General features: G+C 46.1%; 1 protein-coding gene across 1 annotated transcript; it reads right to left on the bottom strand.

Annotated features, from left to right (window-relative positions):
• Positions 1 to 1,329: 1,329 nt before the first annotated feature.
• Kdelr2 (KDEL endoplasmic reticulum protein retention receptor 2) lies at positions 1,330 to 17,572 on the bottom strand. Its single transcript, XM_028890296.2, has 5 exons — positions 17,339 to 17,572; positions 9,378 to 9,478; positions 5,051 to 5,209; positions 2,808 to 3,060; positions 1,330 to 2,467 (listed from the first exon to the last, which is right to left on the bottom strand). Exons 1-5 carry the CDS (start codon positions 17,427 to 17,429, stop codon positions 2,433 to 2,435), a joined length of 639 nt encoding a protein of 212 aa, XP_028746129.1. The 5' UTR covers positions 17,430 to 17,572; the 3' UTR covers positions 1,330 to 2,432.
• Positions 17,573 to 19,180: the final 1,608 nt, after the last annotated feature.

Here is a 19,180-nt window from a genome sequence, read left to right as displayed (position 1 = left end):
AAGAAGTTTTGTCCACTAAGCCTCATCTTGTTGGCCCAGGGGATCCCTTAAAACTCTGTAATCCTGCAGATTGAGTCTTTGTAGAACTGAGCAGAATTGAGATTGACAGAAAATCCCGTGCCTTGAGTTGCTAGACCCCACGTGAGCCTGAGTCCAACATTTTACACTCTTCTTATGTGGGGTTACAATGAGCAATATTTTAAATTAAAAAGTCAAAACCCGAAACTTTTATATTGGGCTGGGCATGGTGGCACATATCTTTAATCCTAGGACTTGAAAGGTAGAGGCAGGCAGATCTCTGAGTTCAGTCAGCATGGACTATAGTGAGACCCAGTCTCAACAGTACCCCATAAATCTCAATGAGAACATTTCAGCTGATAACCTTTACTCAGGAAGTGAACCAGGAAACCATGCTTCGCAAACATGCCACAGGCCAGGCCCCATTGTCCAGTCATGCACTCTGATGCAGGTGCTGGTCTCAGCAAGATGCCACCCTAGCAGACCACCAACACGTGGTAGGTAACACCACAGCCAACCTTACTCTACTAGGGTAGCATGAGCAAGGTGCTGGCAACCTGAGGCTTCAGATCCTTGCTTCATGCAGTGTGCCCAACCGCAGCCAGTGTCTCGTTTACATATGAAATCCAGGTGTGGGCTCCCCAACACCTTCCCCCCAGTGTGGGCAGACAGGCAGACCTGATTCCCACTCCCCGACAGACGTGTTTAAGGGGGATGAAAGCAGGCCCAAGACACTAGACAAGACTGAGATGCTGGGGGAGAGGGCACTGACAGGTAAGGCAGACCACAGGCACGGGATCGAAGTCACAGGGACTGCAGGAGGCAGGCCGACAGGTAGACTGCTGGCTTGGTGTAGAGCCCCAGAGTGAATAAAAACAACCCTTCTAGCCCTCTTCTTCCACAAGCCACTTTAATTGTAGGAAGCAAAGCTACTCCGTTCTTGCAGTCAGCATAATTATCCAATACTTCTAATATTTCTGGTGTATCAAACAGTCACACATTCAAGTAAAAAAACAAAACAAAACAAAACCAATGATGAAAAATCCTACTTTTCCCATAAAACACAGGAAGATGTCCAGATTATTAGTTTTTACGTGTGTGTGAAGATGTATACCTGCACATATGTACTCTTGGGGCCCAGAAAAGTGTTAGATGTTCCAGAACTGGAGTTATAGATGGTTATGAACCATCATGTGGGTGCTGGGAAATGAACTCTAAGAACAGCAAGTGCTTAACCACAGAGCCATCTCTCCAGCCCCTTGCAGAGCTGCGTGAGTGTTCAGAAGCCTAATTTATAGAAAAGACCACACATTCTGTTTAATAAAATGTTTATTTAGGATGTTAACACAAGATAGGTCATGCAAGAGCCCAGTTTAAAAAAAAAAAAAAAAAACCTAAAAAGAATGTAAGAAATGGTAATTGGTGTTGCCAAATGAAAAGATTGTCAATCATTTTATCACCAAAAGCGATATGAAAAAGAACATTTGAATCTGACATGGTTGTAGTGATCCTTCGAATTTGTGACTAAAAGTGACAGGTAGCCATTTGTGTTCCATTCCTCAGAGGAGCAGAGTCCTCCATCCAAAAAAGCTGTCCAACCCCGACATTCTCCATATTCAGAAGTAGGAGGCTCAGAACCTCCTCCGGGGGTAGTGGGCTCTGGACACCCTCTGAATGAACTCAAGCTGCCATGTCTTAGCAGGGGTGAAGGGTGAGTGCTTGGTAAGCATCAGCTGACACTGCCTCCACTGGGAACCTCAAGTTTTGATCATGAAAACTGTAGGACTTGCCAGCCATCCTCCCGGAGCTGAAGTGTATGTAGTGTTTTGACATCTGGGGAAGGATTTCCAGGGCATTGAGGAATGATTTGGGCAGAAACACCAAATGGAACACAGTGTCTCAGATTTGAGACAAACACAACTCATCTCTTGGCAAAAAAAAAAAAAAAAAAAAAAAAAAAAAGAAAGAAAGAAAAGAAAAAAGAAAATAAATAGCATGGAAATTTGACAGATGTTGAATAATCTACCAAGTGTCAAGGAGTATAATTTCACTGTAGACACAAAGAATCGACCATCTCAACGAATTTTCAAAAAATAAAAAAGGCTTGTACTTATTCTGTACAAAATTGTCACTTTTGGAACTGCCCCAATTCATCTACACATTGAATTTATTAACACAGCATTAAGTTTCTTTGTGTAAAAAACTCTTTGTACATAGTAATAAAAAAGGTAAGGCAGGATGCAATGGACAGAGCCTCCTGGTCTCTTCCTCTGCATCCCTGCAGAGCCCCCAGGGAGCGGCTGCGACGGGAGGAGCCATCTCTGCTTCTCTGCACTGAGCATCCCGCACCCTCGCTGTGGTGAGAATCTGTCCGAGCACCCTGAAGGACAGAGGCTGCTGATGGTCTTTGGCACTTACGCTGGCAGACTGAGCTTCTTTCCCTTGAGAACTAGGATTTGATGGAAAAGAACAGAAACAAGAGGTCACTGTGTGGACAAGTTCAGTTTCCTTCTCTCTGGTTCTCGTCTCATACAAGGAAATAACAGCAATAGAAGAAACAACAACAACAAAACAAAGCCAGGCTAGGTGGTGGCGGTGCTCACCTTTAATCCCAGCACTCAGGAGGCAGAGGTAGATGGATCTCTGTGAGTTCGAGGCCAGCCTGGTCTACAGAGTGACTTCCAGGACAGCCAGGACTGTTTCACAGAGAAACCCTGTCTCAAGGGAGCTAGGCAAGCAAACCCTTGACAGAATCTGCAACTATGAACTGAAGGCCAGACATGACATACCTTTTGTAATGTATAAGTAAAAGAAGTCGCAGTAGAGAATGGTCTGGACGACACCAGCCACCACAGCAATGAGATCAAAGAAACCCTCGAAGTAGAAGCGCCAGATCCAGTTGACGAGGTACAGAGCACGGTAGAGGCCCAGGAAGAAGAGGTAGTGGGTGGTGATAGTCTCAGCCTCGCCGGTCTTGCTGATCATAAAGAGCTGTGGAAGGATTGCCACTGATTCCAGGTAGATGGAGAAGGTCCATAAGATCTGAAAGACAGGAGGCTGGCGTCAGCTGGGAGGAGCAACCAGCCACCACACAGAACACAGAACGGCAAACACCATTTAAGAGGTTGGATGAGCTACCTAGGATGAGCTGGGTAAGGAAACTGCCATGTCTTGTCTACCATAAATCCACATGGAAGGTGTTACTGTGTGGGCTCAGTTCCAGATCCAGAGTCCCCAACCCACCTTGCTTTCTTCCACTGTTTCTGCTGATTCTCCACCAACTGACCTTATTTTTCCACTACAGATGGCTTTGCCTTACAATTCTTCAACTTTCCAACAGATTGAAAGCAACACACATGCAACAGAAACCATACTTCAATTTTCATGTTTGGGCTGGTAGGATGTACCATGATTCTGGGCAGGAGCAGAGCTCCAAATCCCACTCAGTCACAGTGCATTGTCTGCACTGACAGGAAACAATAGTCTACAAAGTGCTGGGTTGGTAAGCTAGCACTAAATGTTTTTCCTTTTCTTTTCGGCTTTTTAAGACAAGGTTTCTCTGTGTAACAGTCCTGGATGTCCTGGCACTCACTCTATAGACCATGCTGGTCTCGAACTCAGATTCACCTGCCTTTGCCACCCAAGTGCTGGAACTGAAGGCATGCACCACCACAGCCCAGCATTTTTTTTTAACTAGCAATGAGTTGGTCAATAAATGGTCATACCCCTGTCAGAAGTCAAGGAGCTCCTGCATTCGCATTCGCATTCTCTCCCTCTCTCTCTCTCTCTCTGTGTGTGTGTGTGTGTGTGTGTGTGTGTGTGTGTGTGTGTGATGTCTGTAGTACTGGAGAACAGCATCAGGTGTCATTCCTTAGGTGCCATCTACCTCTTTTTTGAGGCAGGGTCTCTCACTAGTCTTGTACGTAAACTGGGCTGGCTCACCAGTGAGCCCCAGCAATCAACTATCTCCCCTCCCTAACACTTGGGATTATATGCACCACCGCACCTCCATTTTTCATGTGGGTTCTAGAGCTCAAACTCAGGTGCTCAACACTTTCTAACAGATATCCCCCAGTCCTTCTCATCCCCCGCTTTCTTTTATTGAGATAAGGTCTTATGTAGCTCACATTGGTCTCAAACTCACTATGTAGCTGAGAATGACCTTGACTCCTGATCCTCTTGCCTCTACCTCCCAGATGTTGGGCTGACAGGCATGTACCACAACACCATGGTTTTTGTTGTTGTTTTTGTTTTGTTTTTCCAGACAGGGTTTCTCTGTGTAGTTTTGTGTGGTGGTATTCTAATTGTACTGAAATGTGATTTTGATTGTATGTTAATAAATAAAGTTGTCCGGGGGTCAGAGCTATTAGAGCCATAGCAAGAGTGTGGCGGTGGTGGCACACGCCTTTAATCCCAGCACTTGGTAGAAGAGCTAGGTAGATCTCTGTGTGTTCAGGGATACAGCCAGCATTGGAGACATATGCCTTTAAGACCTGGGGGGTTACAGCTGTACATACAGACAGTGACGAGGCAGTCATGTGTTTGGGTTTACAACCAATGAGAAGGCAGAACAAAAGACTATGAAAAGACTTATACACAGGAAATCGCTCTCTTTCAGAGAGCTAGGATCACGCAGGAGGAAGGGTAAGATTTTAGCTCTGAGCTCTGACCTCTTGGCTTTCTCTTTTACATTGGTTCTGTGTTTCTTATTTAATAAGACAGTTGGTTACATCTACAGTTTTGCCTTTCCTGGAACTCACTCTGTAGCCCAGGCTGGCCTCGAACTCACAGAGATCCTCCTGCCTCTGCTGGGATTAAACACCATGTTTAATTTGGGGAAACATCCAGCAGTAAACTGTCAGCAGACACTCAAGTACCGGGTAGTTTAATTCCGATAAACCAATCTAGTTACAACAGTGTATTTTGTACCAGAAGTCTTCAAACAGCAAAACAAAGGAAGAAAACAAATCAACAAGAATCCATTTTCTGTTAACAGAGAACCAGATGTGACCACCAAATACCCTTAACCAACCTCAAGAGGAGAGAAGTCATGATTGACTAGAAATGAGAGGCCTCCCACAGGCACCACCAGAAACTCCACTCGGAAGGTATCGTGATTTCCATCATAGGTGGCCTTAAATTTCATGTAGATCAGGTACACTGTGGCATAGGAGCAGGCAATGTAGATAAGCTAGGCAAAGGAGAGACACCACGTTAGGAGCATACTGCAACTGTTCCTACACACCATGGCACCGCCATAGTCAGCTTTAAACCTCTCCCTCTCGACACTCAGACTACTTCTTTGCCTTTTCTAGAATGCCACGTGAGTGAAGTCAAACAACACATTGCATTTTGCATCTGGCATCTTCAGATGGCACAGTATGTCTGAGAGCCGGCCAAAGTTGCTACATATGTTAGTAATTTCCCCCCATTTTTAGAGAACAAAGAAAATTTTTTATTTATGTCTGTGTATGTGTGCACATGTACCCATGGAGACCAGAAGAGGGTATCAGATCTCTTGAAGTTGGGAGTTACAGCCTGTTGTAAAGCTTGTTGTAAACCTATTGTAAGCTGCCAAATGTGGGTGCTGGGACTTGAACTCCAGGCCTCACAATTGAGCAGCAAGCACTCTTATCCACTAAACCTTATCTCTGGCCCATTTCCTCCTTTGTGCTGAGCAGAGGTCTAATGTACAGGTGCATCACAATCTGCTTACTCACTCACAGTTAAAGGAGAAGTGTCCTGTTTCCAGCTGGAAGATGGTGATTAGCTGCTATGAACATGGGTTACCTTTGTGTGAATGTAAGTTTCATTTTTCTTGCATTTATACTTAGGAGTAGGTTGCTGGATCAATGTTAAGCATACATTTTAAAACTGTAAGAAACTCCGGAGAAATAGGCTTTTAATCTCATCTTAAACTACAACACAGCAGTTTTAGAGAGGAAAGGATTCGAAGTTCACTGCAGCTGTGGACCAAGGACTTCTGTCCAACACTTCTTTGGCTAGCTTTTTTGTAAAGATAAGATAAGCACTGTAATCCAGGTTCAACTTTTGCCCCAGTGGCTTTTACTTAAAGTGCACTTCTTTGTTTGGGGCCAGAAAGATGGCTCAGTGGGAAAAGGCACTTGGGGTCAATCTCTGGGACATACATGCTGAAAGGAGAGAACCAACTCCTTAAAGGATCCTGACCCCCACACTTGGGCAGTACCATGTGTGCACCCACACATGTACACTCACAGATATACACAAAATAAATAAACATTTTAAAAAATGCAAAACATTGGTTTACTTTAACAATAATTATTCAGATTGTTGCTATAAAATTCAGTCTGGTAGTGTAAGCCAAAAGTTAGTTTTGTTTGTTTAAGATTACTATTTTAAGATTTTAAAATTATTTTGTGAATGTTTTGCCTGCATGTATATATGTATACCACATGCTTGTCTAGTGCCCTCCAAGAGCAGAATAGATTGAAGTTCCTGGAACTGGAGTTATAGGCGTCATGGTCCTCTGCAAGGACAACAAGGGATCTAATCCACTGAGCCATCTCTCTGGCCCTTACTATTATTTTTAAGCAGATTTTATTTTAATTGTTATGTGTCTGGCTGTGGGTCTGTGCACTTGAATGCGGTGCCTGCAGACTGGAAGGTACTGGATTTCCTGAAACTAGAGTTACAGGCAACATGATGTGGGTGCTGGTAACTGAACTGGTGTCCTCTGCAAGAGCAGCATGAGTTGAGAAGCTGTTAAGAGCATTGGCTGCTCTTGCAGAGGACCGGGTTCAATTCCCAGTATCCACATGGCAGCTTACCACTGTCTATAACTTCAGACCCAGGGGTTCCAATGTCTTCTTCTGATCTCATGGGTACTAGGCACACATGTGGTGTACACACATAAATGCAGACAAAACAACATAGATATAAAATAATAAAATAATTTTTTGTTTTTTTTAGACCGGGTTTCTCTGTGTAATAGTCCTGGTAGTCTTGGAACTCACTTTGTAAACCAGGCTGGCCTTGAACTCAAAGATCCGCCTGCCTCTGTCTCCCAAGTGCTGGGATCAAAGGTGTGCACCACCGCCGCCCAGCAAATCTAAATTTTTTAAAAGCAGTATGAACTTAACATCTTTATTGATGAGCCATCTCTCCAGCTCCGAATTTTATTTTTCATTTATGTGTATATGTATGTGCACATGTTTGTATGTCTACAAAGGCCAGAAAAGGAGTCAGAGCCCCTGGAGATAGACTCACAGGCTGCTGTGGGTGCTGGGTACTGAACTCCGGTCTTATACAAGAGCAGCAAATGCTCTTAACTGCTGAGCCGTCTCCCCAGCCCCTGAAAGCCTCTAAGACAGCAATTCTGGGCACACTGCAACAGAGCTGCTCAAGGGCTCACAACTGAGTCCTGTGTTCTTTCGACTTTAAAAGGTCACGCAGCCCCAAGGAAAAGCCTAGTGTTCTGAAATTATATCAATTTGTAAACTGCAGACCCTCAGGCCTAAGAATAAAATGCAGATCTCAATCCTGAATAGAGATGCTTGGGATAAGACCACACTGCCTTGTTACTCCTTCTCCTGAGGAAATACAACTTAAGAAACTTAATTAGGAACAATTGGAGCAAATGGCTTATGATGAGGGTAATCACCAAGCCCTTACATAGTTTAAAAACCCACAATGACACTAAACAGTTCCCAGCCCCTCATTATGTATTTATGTGTGTAAATAGTCAGCATGTATTCAAAGTGTTGTTTTAAACCCTACACATGTGTGTTAATAAGGAAAGCACACAAGTCCACACTGCACCCCCTCGGGACCATCCCTAGTCCAGGCTTACTGTAGCTGGGGCTTCTCAGGGTCTTTCCTGTGACCCACAGCTGGGCTCTGGCTCTATAAGCAAGCAAGCAGGACTGTGCTGAGAGATGGGACTCAGTAGGAAGAGCGGATTCTGACTCTTCTATCCCCAGTACCTGCAGTTTTATCTTACTAAGACGATAAGCAGAATCCTAGTCATTCCGTACATATGTATTCATCCAGGTTTGTGTTCCTGTTATGTGCAGGATAGAAGTCAACTTTGGGTGTTTGAGTTATTTTAATTTATGTGTATGTCTGTGAAAGTATATGACATGTATAGGGACACCTGACAGAAGCCACAAAAAAGCCAGATCCCCTGAAACTACAGATGGTTGTGAGCCTCTTGATGTGGGTGCTGGGAACCAAACTCAGTTTCTTTGCAAGAGCAGTCTGTGTTCCTAACTGCTGAGACATCGCTCCAACTAAGGTGTCTGGAGACAAAGGGCTCAGCGATCAGGCTGGGCTGGCAGGACTCTGAGCCCTGGGGATCCTCCTGTCTCTATCTCCCTACAGCAGAGATTACAAGTGAGTGCCACCACACCCAACTTACATGGGTGCTGAGGATCAAACTAAGGTCCTCATGACGACATGGAAGCATTGTACAGACTGAGCCATCTACAGCCCAACCTAGCCATTTTTAAGGCAGCCAAATATTTCCTGATTACCAGAGTTTAGAACAAAATGATTATAGGTGACTCAAACTTGCTTTTTTTCCTTTAATTTTTTAACCATTTATTTATATGATATATGCATTTGTGTATGTGTGTGTGGCAGTTAGGGACAACTTGTGGGAGTTGGTTCTCTTCCACCATGTGAGTCCCCAGGATTGAACTCAAGTTGTCAGGTTGGTGGCAAGTCTCCTTATCCAATGAGCCACCTCAGTGGTTCTCAAGATTGTTTTTTTAGCAAAGATCATAAACTCAAATTCTGCATGCCCACTTTAACTTATATTTATCAAGATGCTTTCAAACACAAAGTGTTGGGTGGGGGTGCCCTAAACCACATTCTTAGAACAATGCTGTAAAGTGCTTGAAGAGCATGAGTCAATTCCCAGCACTACAAGATCAATAAATAAAGCAAAAAGACATGGAAGCAGAAGGGGGCCGAGAGAGTGCAACGGGGTGACTCTAACTGAAAGTTCACCCCTCTACAGAGACAGTCACACAGACACAAACAGACAGACAGACAGACAGACACACACACACACACACACCAGTGAGATGGCTCAGCAGGTAAAAAGCCCTTGCCAACTGAGCCTGACAACCTGAGTTGGATGGAAGGAGAGAACTTATTCCCAAAAGTGTCCTCTGGCCACCACACAGGCACTACAGCATGTGCTTGCCTGCATTTATATATATACACACATTGAAATTGAAACATTTTTAAAATAGGGTATCTATTATTCTTGGAGATTTTAAATTAAAAAACAACAGCAACAATGAAACAATGCTAATAGTTCCCACAGTGTGCACATGGTGGATAAATGCACTGGAGCTGATGTCATACCATACCTTCATAGATGTATTATATAGTGAAATGAATGAAGTAAAAAGATCCAGGTATCGAGTTGTGAAGACCAGTGCAAACAGAAGCTGGCTTTTCCCAGAAATGCCTGAAGAAACAAAAGGTGAGAGTTAGGACAGCCCTGGGGAGAATCTGGCTCCTGAGACCACCATGGGCAGCAAGTGCGCAGACAGGGAGAGCGTACTTGGGGTTAAAGGGCCAGGCCTGGGGACAGCTCATTAAATCAGAGAAGATGAAGCTCTTCTTTCTTCTAACATCCCTTTTCGGCTCTCCTAACCAGTCCTGCTCTGGTGGATGAATCTAGGAAAGTGACTTTGTCACACTACCACCAGTACACCAAGATGTGTACCCTCCAAGGACGGAGCTCCAACAACCCACTGCTTGCTACTCAGCATCACACCTTCTTTATCCTCACATGCCTAGCATCTGCCTGACACCCAAGGCTGGCTGGGCTGGCACATGCCTGAATTCCCAACACTGGGGAAGCTGAAGCAGGAAGACTGAGATCCAGGCCTGCCTGGGCTACACAGGGAGACAAAATAAAAACGGATCCCCCTGCAGAGCAGGACAGCCACAGCTCACATGGGGGAGACCTACATCTGCCCATATGGCTGTGTGAATTTCAGGATGTGGCAGACTGAGCAATTTCTGACAACTGGAAGGTGACTGCCATCAGAATCTGACCACCTGCCTCAGTGCTGATGACTCATTCATCAGGCACCTCATGCCAGCTGCTACCCTGGCTTCCCCACAGACATTGTAAGACACAGTGTGGAGCTGGCTCAACAGATGAACCACGAAAGTAACAGGACCCCCCAGAACCCACGAAAAGGCAGGGACAGTAGCAGGCATTTGTGATCACAGCACTTCTACTCAAAGATGGGAAGTAGAGACACAAGAATCCCTGGAGGCTCACAGATGAGCTAGCCTGACTTATGGAGAACAAGAAGGAAGCTCAAACAAGGTGGAAGGCAATGGCACCAAGATTGTCCTCTGGCCTCACACTCACACAACTCTGATGATCTGGTTCCAGTACCCTCCAAAACCTCCAACAGACACAGAACTCTCGTGTGAAAGTTGTTGCTCATTCCATTTAGTATTTCCTGTGCTGTGCACTAGACCAGAACTCATTTTCTCTTCATGTCATGAGACAGTCTCATTGTGTGCTATTCTGGATGAAATTTTCCGAAATGGAGTCCTACCGTGTCTCTAGGTCAGTAAAAAGATAATGTATTCTATGCTCTGCCCTAATTTACTAAAGCCGGAGGATGAGATTCTCCCTGAGTGAGCACTGGGCAAAGGAGAAGCCAGGTGGTATGTGCGATGTGTGTATGTGCGCCACATGTGTGCCTGGTGCCAGTGGAGGCCAGAAGCAGTCAGAGTCCCTGGAACTGGAGTTACAGAATGCACGCAGGAACTACCATCTGGCTACCTTGGATGCTTACAGGATGTGGCAACCATTCTCCCTGGCCTGAAGCCTGACTAGCAAGTTACAGCTTTCCTCTTTACCACTGAAAGGTGTCTCATCTCACAGAAGGAAGCAATCTCAAGCTAAAGGCAGGAGGGGTAGGCAAGAATCACCTGGGGGTAGGGGTGGGATGGAATCTGTCTATGGATGGATCTACAGTGCTAGGCGTCAGTCATCATGTCTGTCTGTCTACCTGCCTTCCTGCAGTCCTGAGGGTCTCATATTGAGCAAGCACCTTTCTACTGAGCTACATCTCAGGCAACACCCACCTGATCTTGGATCAAAGTTTCACGGTGACCACGCACCGAGCACTCACTGTCAGCACTTCAGACTGACCCCCTGGCAGCCAATGCATCTGACAGCTACATTTAATCCTCTTCAAATGAGTACTGCTCATTCTTGTCTTTCTCCACACTTGAGCCCACAGGACTTTAAATTACAGTGAAGGTTCAAGGTTGGCTTTCTGACATTCCTACTGGTTTACAGAACAGAAGCCTTATCCAAATAAAGGAGATTCTAGTAACAGCAGGGATGCTGCCAAGCACGTGGGTCAGGCCACCCGGGAAGACTGCACTCCTAAGACTCTCAGAAAGGATCTGGATACTCTAAAACAAAAGTTTTTCTTTTGGTGGGGACAAATAGCCCAAGCTGACCTTGAATCTGCTGTGGAGTCAAAGCTGGCCTTGAACTCCTCATCCTCTTGCCTCCAGCTCTCCAAGTGCTGGAATTACAAATGTGCACCATCACACCCAGCTTGGACATTCTTTTAAAACTCATGACCTTTCCCTGGACTCCACAACTCAACACTTATGAACAGCCTCACAGCCAGGCATGGCAGAAGCCTGTAATCCTAGCCTATCTATAATCAGGAAGCTGAGACAGGAGTCAGAGTTTAAAGCCAGCTTGGGCTACATGGCAGGACCTTCTTGTCTCAAAAAACCCAAGGGCAGGGAGTGTAGCTCACTAGTATACTGTCTAGCATGTGTTAGAGTCTCAACAGGAAGGGAGGTAGTTTTAGAACCAGAGGGTCTAGGATCAAACTCAGTTGAGGTGCTGTGTAAGGCCAGACTTATTTTTTATTTATTTATTGTGTATGCAGTGTTCTATCTGCATGTATGCCTGTAGGCCAGAAGAGAGCAACAGATCTCATTACAGATGGTTGTGAGCCACCATGTGGTTGCTGGGAATTGAACTCAGGACCTCTGGAAGAACAGTCAGTGCTCTTAACCTCTGAGCCATCTCTAGCCCTGGCCACATCTATTATATGCTATCCTAATTCCATTCTCTGAGCTTGTCAAACACAGATTACACCAACTTGTTGGGATTGCTGAAAAGATGGAGGAAAGTGCTCTATAGTATATATGCTGTGGTGAACACTTGAGAAATAGTTAACATTAAAAAAAATACATGCTAATTCTTAAAATTTTTCAATGGGCTAAAATATACAGAATGAGTGTAAGGTCTTCTCTCTTTGAAAAGATTTATCTTCATTACTTTTAATTATGCATGTCTTTGTGGGTGCAGGTGCCTGCAGAGGCCAGAAGAGGCTATCAGACCCAAACCAGAGTCCTCTAGAAAAACAGGAAGTGCTCTCAATGACAGCCACCTCTCCAGTCCCACTCTTTTAAAAAAAGATATATTTATTTATTTATTATGTATATAGTATTCTGTCTGTATGCATCCCTATCCACCAGAAGAGGGCATCGGATCTCATTATAGATGGTTATGAGCTACCATGTAGTTCCTGGGAATTGAACTCAGGACCTTTGGAAGAGCAGCCAGTGCTCTTAACCTCTGAGCCATCTCTCCAACCCCTCCAGTCCCACTCTTTTAAAGAGCCCTCCCATCTCCACTTAAAGTGTAACTGTGTGAGTTGTTTTAGGGTCCCTCCCTTTAAAAAAAAAATGAGTTTTACGTGTATGAGTGTCTGGCTGCATGCATGTATGTATGTGCACCATTTGTGTGCCTGGTGCCTGTGGAGACCAGAAATAGTCAAAGATTCTGGAACTGGAGTTACAGATCATTGTTAGCCCCCAGGTAGATGCCGGGGAGTGAACCCAAATCCTCTGCAAGAGCAGCAGGTGCTCTTAACTGCTGAGCCAGGTCTCCAGTCCTTAAAGTTCTCTTTCCGTTTGTGTTTGTATGTGTACCACACGCATTTTTACCCTTTAAAGTTGTGTTTTACAACCTGCTGTTTGAAGGTGTATCTTGGAATCATCTTTTTCTTCTAAGAATATACATGTCTGGTTCCATCCTGTTTAATGTCTTTACAACGTTCAGTGTGGGCATTAATTTATGAGACCATATTTGAATTATTTAAAATTTTTTGCATGGATTTTTTAAATAGATGTTTATATTTTCTACTTATTTTTATTTTCTAGATTCTACTTATATGTGTGGATACACAGGAAGGACAGAAGAGGGCATCAGATCCCCTGGAGCCATCCAATATGGCTGCTGAGAACTGAACAGTAGCAAGTAAGGACAAGCCATCTCTCCAGCCTGTTTATAGTTTTTGTTGTAAATTCTACACAAACATCTCTATTTACAGTGTTTTGTGGCTGGAGATGTGGCTCAGTGATAGAGTGCTTGGCTGGCAAGCACAAAGCTCAGCACTTCATAAACTGGGCATGACAGCATCTACCTGTGACTCTAGAACTCTGAGGTGGAGGCAGAAAGTAAGAAGTTCAAGGCTATCTTTGGCTGCATAAGCACTTTTCCCTCAGCAGTCGCTAGACTCCTGGTTGGAAGTCCCAGGAGGTGTCCTTGGGGGGTCTCTCCTTCACTTCACACTCACAGAAGTTATTGCCCTGGTGGCTTGACATCCATGTCTATCCCTCTTCACACATGATTTACCACCTCACCTGACCTGCACCTTTCTTTGTGTGATGTTAAGGCTCAAACCCAGGCCTCAGACACGCTAGACAAGCATTCTCCCACTGCAGCATCTTTTGTATTCTCTTGAGACTCTTCATAGCCAAACATGGCTTTGAACTCCTAGTCCTCCTGCCAGGATAACAGCATGCCCTGCCACACACACACACACACACACAGTTTGTAAGATGCAGAGATGGAACCAAGGGTTCTGCCATCGCAGCTGGGGAGTGGAAACTTTGCTGCCATCTGCTGCTGAATTGTCTAGGTGCTGTGCACACAGAGAGGTCAATCAGTGTAGGACATGACTACTGAGAAACGAGCCCTCAGAGGAACAGAGGGAACAGCTCTAAGAGGGAGCCAGGAATGTGATACAAATCTTCAAATATTCAGTGTCAACAACAACAACAACAAGTGTTACCACTGGGGGATAGAGCCCAGTAGTAGAGAGCTTGACCAGCATGCACAAGGTCATGAGGTCCTAGGTTCAATCCCCAATACCAGCAAAAAGAAAAAAGAAAAGAGCTTTCTATTTGCTTCGAGTAAATAAACCATTTGGTTATGTGGCATACAAGGACAGTTGCGCCTGTCAAATGTGATAGGTTGAAAAGTTTATAACCTACAGAATGGCTAGGAGGAAAGGAGTAAACAAAGGAGGCAGGCTGGAGGCCCCTCATTTCAGGACTCCACCAGTCATTTAAACTCGGTGCTCAACACTGATAGTGATTATCAGCTTAGGGAAACTTAGCTAGAAAGCACTTCACCTAAAAACACAGCTTTGGGACATGGATTTGGCTCAGCTGGTAGAGCACTTGCTTGAATTCGTCGAGGTCCTGGGTTCAAACTCCAGCACCATAGATAGGTAAATATTACAGCTTCTTCTCCCAAGGTACTCTAGATGAGGGCTTAGGGGAAAAAGTGGCAATCTGAGAGACAACTTGACCATCCATCAAGATGCCTGGCAGTTCAGAACACGAGACACTCTCTACACTTCATTTCCCCATGTAGTGACAACAGATGCAGCCACAGATTTACATTCAAGCAAGATCAGCTCACTGCTCCCCTCTATGAAACAGGTCCGTAGAGCCTGAGTGGTGACACACCTGCAATCCTAGCTCTTGGGAGGCTGAAGCAGGAGGATTCAAGTATTTCTGAATACTTGAAAACCAAAATGTCCCACTTACTAGCCTGCCTCATCCTCCCCTTAGGGAAAAATGTCCTGTGATTTAGGAGTTGCTGGAGTGTTCAGCACTAGTATTGAAATCCTAAAATGAGCTCCGATTTTCAAGCTGAGAACCACTGCCTGGATGGACATGGCTCAGGTTTCAGATATCTGAGAAACTCTGATCAAGTTCTTCCTCTCTCAAAAGTTGCTAAACAACTGAATAACAGAGCAGCTAGGATTAAGTCAGTGTTTAATGCACAATAAATGATCTTGGTGGTTTTCATTTTTGAGAGGCCAGAAAATTTTATATAGCAGAATGAAGAGGACCGTGAGTCCAGGAGTAAGGACGGTTCAATGATGTCCACGGGCTCCTTGGGAAACACTCCTGAACCGAGCTTGCCCACTTACCTTATCTTGGCACTGCAGCTGGAACACTTTGTTCTCCTTAATGCTCTCATCTCCCAGGAAAACAATGGATATTAAATAGCATCCCGTTCCTTTTCCTTGTTACTCAAGGTTCCCTTAAGAATTCTACTTACAGGGGGTGGGAGAGACAGCTCAATGGTTAAGAGCACGTGCTGCTCTCGCAGAGAACCTAGGTTCGGTTTCCAGCAACAACATGGTGGCTTATAACTGCCTGGAACTTCAGTTCCAGAGGACCTGACACCCTCTTCTGTCTCCAAGGGTTTCTGAACACTTGCGGCAAACACACAGACACACACATATGCACATAAAAAATTAATAATTAAAACTGTGTAGGACAAAGCAAATGCTAATTTAAAATCCAAATAACGAATTACTGCTTACGTTTCAATCCTGGCTCCATCCTAACTGTGCTTCCCTCCCTGAGACTCGGTTCCCCGCTGCCCACATGGGGACCTGCCACATGGTTTTTTAAGGACTACCTGAGATGAGCCATAGAAAACACTACGCTGACTACCGAACACACACCTATCACAATCGCAGCCATTAATCTGCTGTCATCACAAATCATGCAATCAGCCTCTCAGGCCACCTCCGAGTCAGATGAGATGTTTCAGTACAGGACTTTGTAACATTCACTTTGATTGATCAAAGGTCTTTTTTGGTTGTGCTTACTTCCTGGATCTCAACTATGTTCAGGGAGAGAGATGAGACCTTCAGACAGCTGAGTCAAAGGGGTGGTGTTAACTTAGATGAGGAGGTGTTTATTCATAAACCAGATAGGTGGCGTCTCTGTCACCCAGGCCCTCTAGGACTCCTATCTTCTGCTGTCTCTGAAAAAAATTAAATTTGAGTTTACACTGTTATTTCATTGGGGGCCATAGCATTAAGTTTAAGGACAGTATTTTAAGAATGTATTATAAGAATATATTTTGGGTTTTTGGGGAGAGGTTGGTTTTGGAGGCGGGGGTCTCATATAGTCCATGCTGATTTTGAATTCCTGATACTCAGGCTTTCACCTCTCAAGTGCTGGGATTACAGGCAAGCACCATCACATTCACCAAGAAATTATCTAAAACTTAGAAGAGTCTTAAGATTTAATGAAATGCAGAAATTCACAGCTACTGTGTGTGTGTGTGTGGGGGGGGAAGTTCACTCTACTGCCTCTCTGCAATACTCGAATGAAATATGCATGTACTTGGAGGGAGGGACAGGGCCAACTCACTGGTGACGTGGAGCCAGTTAAGTAGATGAGAACACAGAGGAGACCTCAGTGGTACCCAGCGCTTGCAGCTTAAGGGAACCAGTTATTAGATGGCCACAGTCAAGAATGAAAAAACCAGCTTGCTTCTCAAGGTAGCATGAAACTGCCAAGCGACTCACTTAAAAGACTCACATCTCTTGATGATGGGTGAGATCCTGGACCCTAAGATTTGAGTGCAGCCCACTTCACTGTAGGCACAGGCCTGACCTGACACCATTCTGCCTCCCATACCCCATCCCCTGCTCCAGTCCTTAAAGGGAACAGGATGAACAGCAGATGCCCTCTTCTTCCAGCCGGCCCCACCTTCGCGGGTGGCCTGGCTGCCACGTCAGGCCCTGCTGGCCCGCAGTCCTACCCGTCCTCCTCGAGCAAGTTTCCCATTGATTCCTGGGGGCTCAGAGGAGCCCCCAGAAGCCCAAAGAGAGGGACACGCCTACTAGAACCCCACACACCCCGTCCTAAACTTTTCAGATCCAGCAGGACCTGGGGAGGGAGGGGGGGGGCAGTTGCGCTAGCGCTCTGCACCCGGACGGATCAAGTTCGCGGGCGGACCAAGCGCAGATCCGGGGGCCCAGGGCTGCGACGGGCACCCCGACCCGCGTGCACACCCTGAGGGGTGCCAATGCCCGCCGGGCCGGCCGAGGTGGGTGTGTCTAGCCATGGCGAGCCCCGCGCCAGCCTCTGAGCGGCCGAGGGCCGAATGGGTCCTTCCGTGCGGTCCTGCCCCTCGCGCCTCGCCCTGGCGACCGCTCACCCGCACAGGAGCGCGTCTTCCAGATCTTCAGCAGCAGGATGACGATGGCCGCCAGGTGGGACAGGTCCCCAGTTAGCCGGAAGATGTTCATAGCGGCGGCGGTCGGCGCGGCGCGGCGGCCCCGGAGCTCAGCAGCAGCGGCGACTCAGGACGCGGCGACAGCCCCGGAGAGAGGAAGCGGTGGAAGATGGCGGGAGCGGGCGCGACGTGGCCAGGGACGTGGCCGAACTGCCGTCGCGCGCGCGGGGCAGCCTGGGAGAGCGGGCGACCGCCGGGGCCACGCCCCCCGCCACGCCCCTTAAAGGCCCCGCGGCCAGGGGCAGCCGGACCCTACCTCCCGCGTGGGTTGCCAACTGAGGACCCAGAGTGCTCCGCAATTTCCGTCTCCAGGGTTTCCGCCCGGGTGCCAGCGATTTCCTTTTTTAAGTTTTGAAATGACACTCCATTGTGAGGATTGTCTTTTTTTTTTTTTCCCCTACCCTACTAAGACAACAAGGCTATCCGTCTTGGGGCATTGTGAGGGTAGTAAGCATTGTTAAAATCTCTGCGGTTATGAACGCGTGCGCTTCTCTTACAGAGGACCCAAGTTCATTTCCCACCACCTACATCGGGCAGCTTCCGATGCCTGTAATACTAGCTCCAGAGGAATTCGATGCCTCTGGCCTTTGAGGGCACCTGCACTCAGGTGCACATACACACAAACTAACACACACATTTTAAATAAAAATAAATCATAAAAATCTTAAAATCTATTAATTTTTATTAAAAATTACCCTAGGAGCCAGGCGGTAGTGGCTCATGCCGTTAATCCCAGCACTCTGAAGGCAGAGGCAGGTGGATCTCTGTGAGTTTGAGGGCCAGCCTGGGCCACAGAGTGAGTTCCAGGACATCCAGGGCCACCCGCGAAGAGAAACCATGTCTTGAAACACCCTCCCCACCCTCACCCCCGAAAAAAAGTTACATTAGGGCTGGAGAAATAGCTCAGCTGTTAAGCGCACTTGCTGCTCTTCAGAAGACCAGGTTTCAATTCTCAGCACTCACAACCCAAGGCTCACAACAGCCTGTAACTCCAGCTCTAGATCTGACACCTCTGACCTCTGAGGGCACCTTCACTCACACGCGCACACACACACACCTGAAATAACAAAAACAAATCTTTAAAAGTGCATTTCTTTGTGGATGTATGTGGGGACATCCAATCAGATACAGTTCTCTCCTTCCAACATGAGGGTCCCCAGGATTGGATCAAGTTGTCTGGATTGGCGACAAACTCCTTTAACCACTGAGCGATCCCACCGCTTCTTTTCTTTCCTCTTCCTTGTTTTTTTTTTTTTTTTTTTTTAAATTTGTGTTTGTTTGTGCATGTACACGTTTGTGCTGTGAGGCCAGATATTGACGTCTAGGGCCTCCTAAATTACTTTACAAGTTATATATTGTAGTGCATCTCACTTGAACCCAGGGCTTGCTGATTTCGTTAGTCTAGCCCACCAGCTTGCTGAGGGGATCCCCTACCTCCAACTCCCAAGCTCCCCCACATCTGCCTGGCATTTATGTGGGTGCTGGAGAGCAGGACTCAGTTTCTCACAGACTTTTGTCTTTGGCAATCTTTCTGGATTTTACAGTGCTTCTTGTTTGCCATTAAGAAGAAATCTGAAGAGTTCAATTATGGAGTTGGGGATATCAGACTGGATAGATAGCCCAGTGAAGTGCTTGGAGATAACCCAGTCAGCGAAATGCTTACTACACACACACACACACACACACACACACACACACACACACACACACACACACGAGGTCTGGAGTTAAGTCCCCAGCCTTGGATTGGCCACCCCCCCAGAC

The sequence above is a fragment of the Peromyscus leucopus genome, chromosome 23, assembly GCF_004664715.2.
Source record: "Peromyscus leucopus breed LL Stock chromosome 23, UCI_PerLeu_2.1, whole genome shotgun sequence".
NCBI classification, from domain to species: domain Eukaryota; kingdom Metazoa; phylum Chordata; class Mammalia; order Rodentia; family Cricetidae; genus Peromyscus; species Peromyscus leucopus.
Note: the sequence above shows the minus strand (reverse complement) of the source record. Positions and strands in the feature narration are given on the sequence as shown.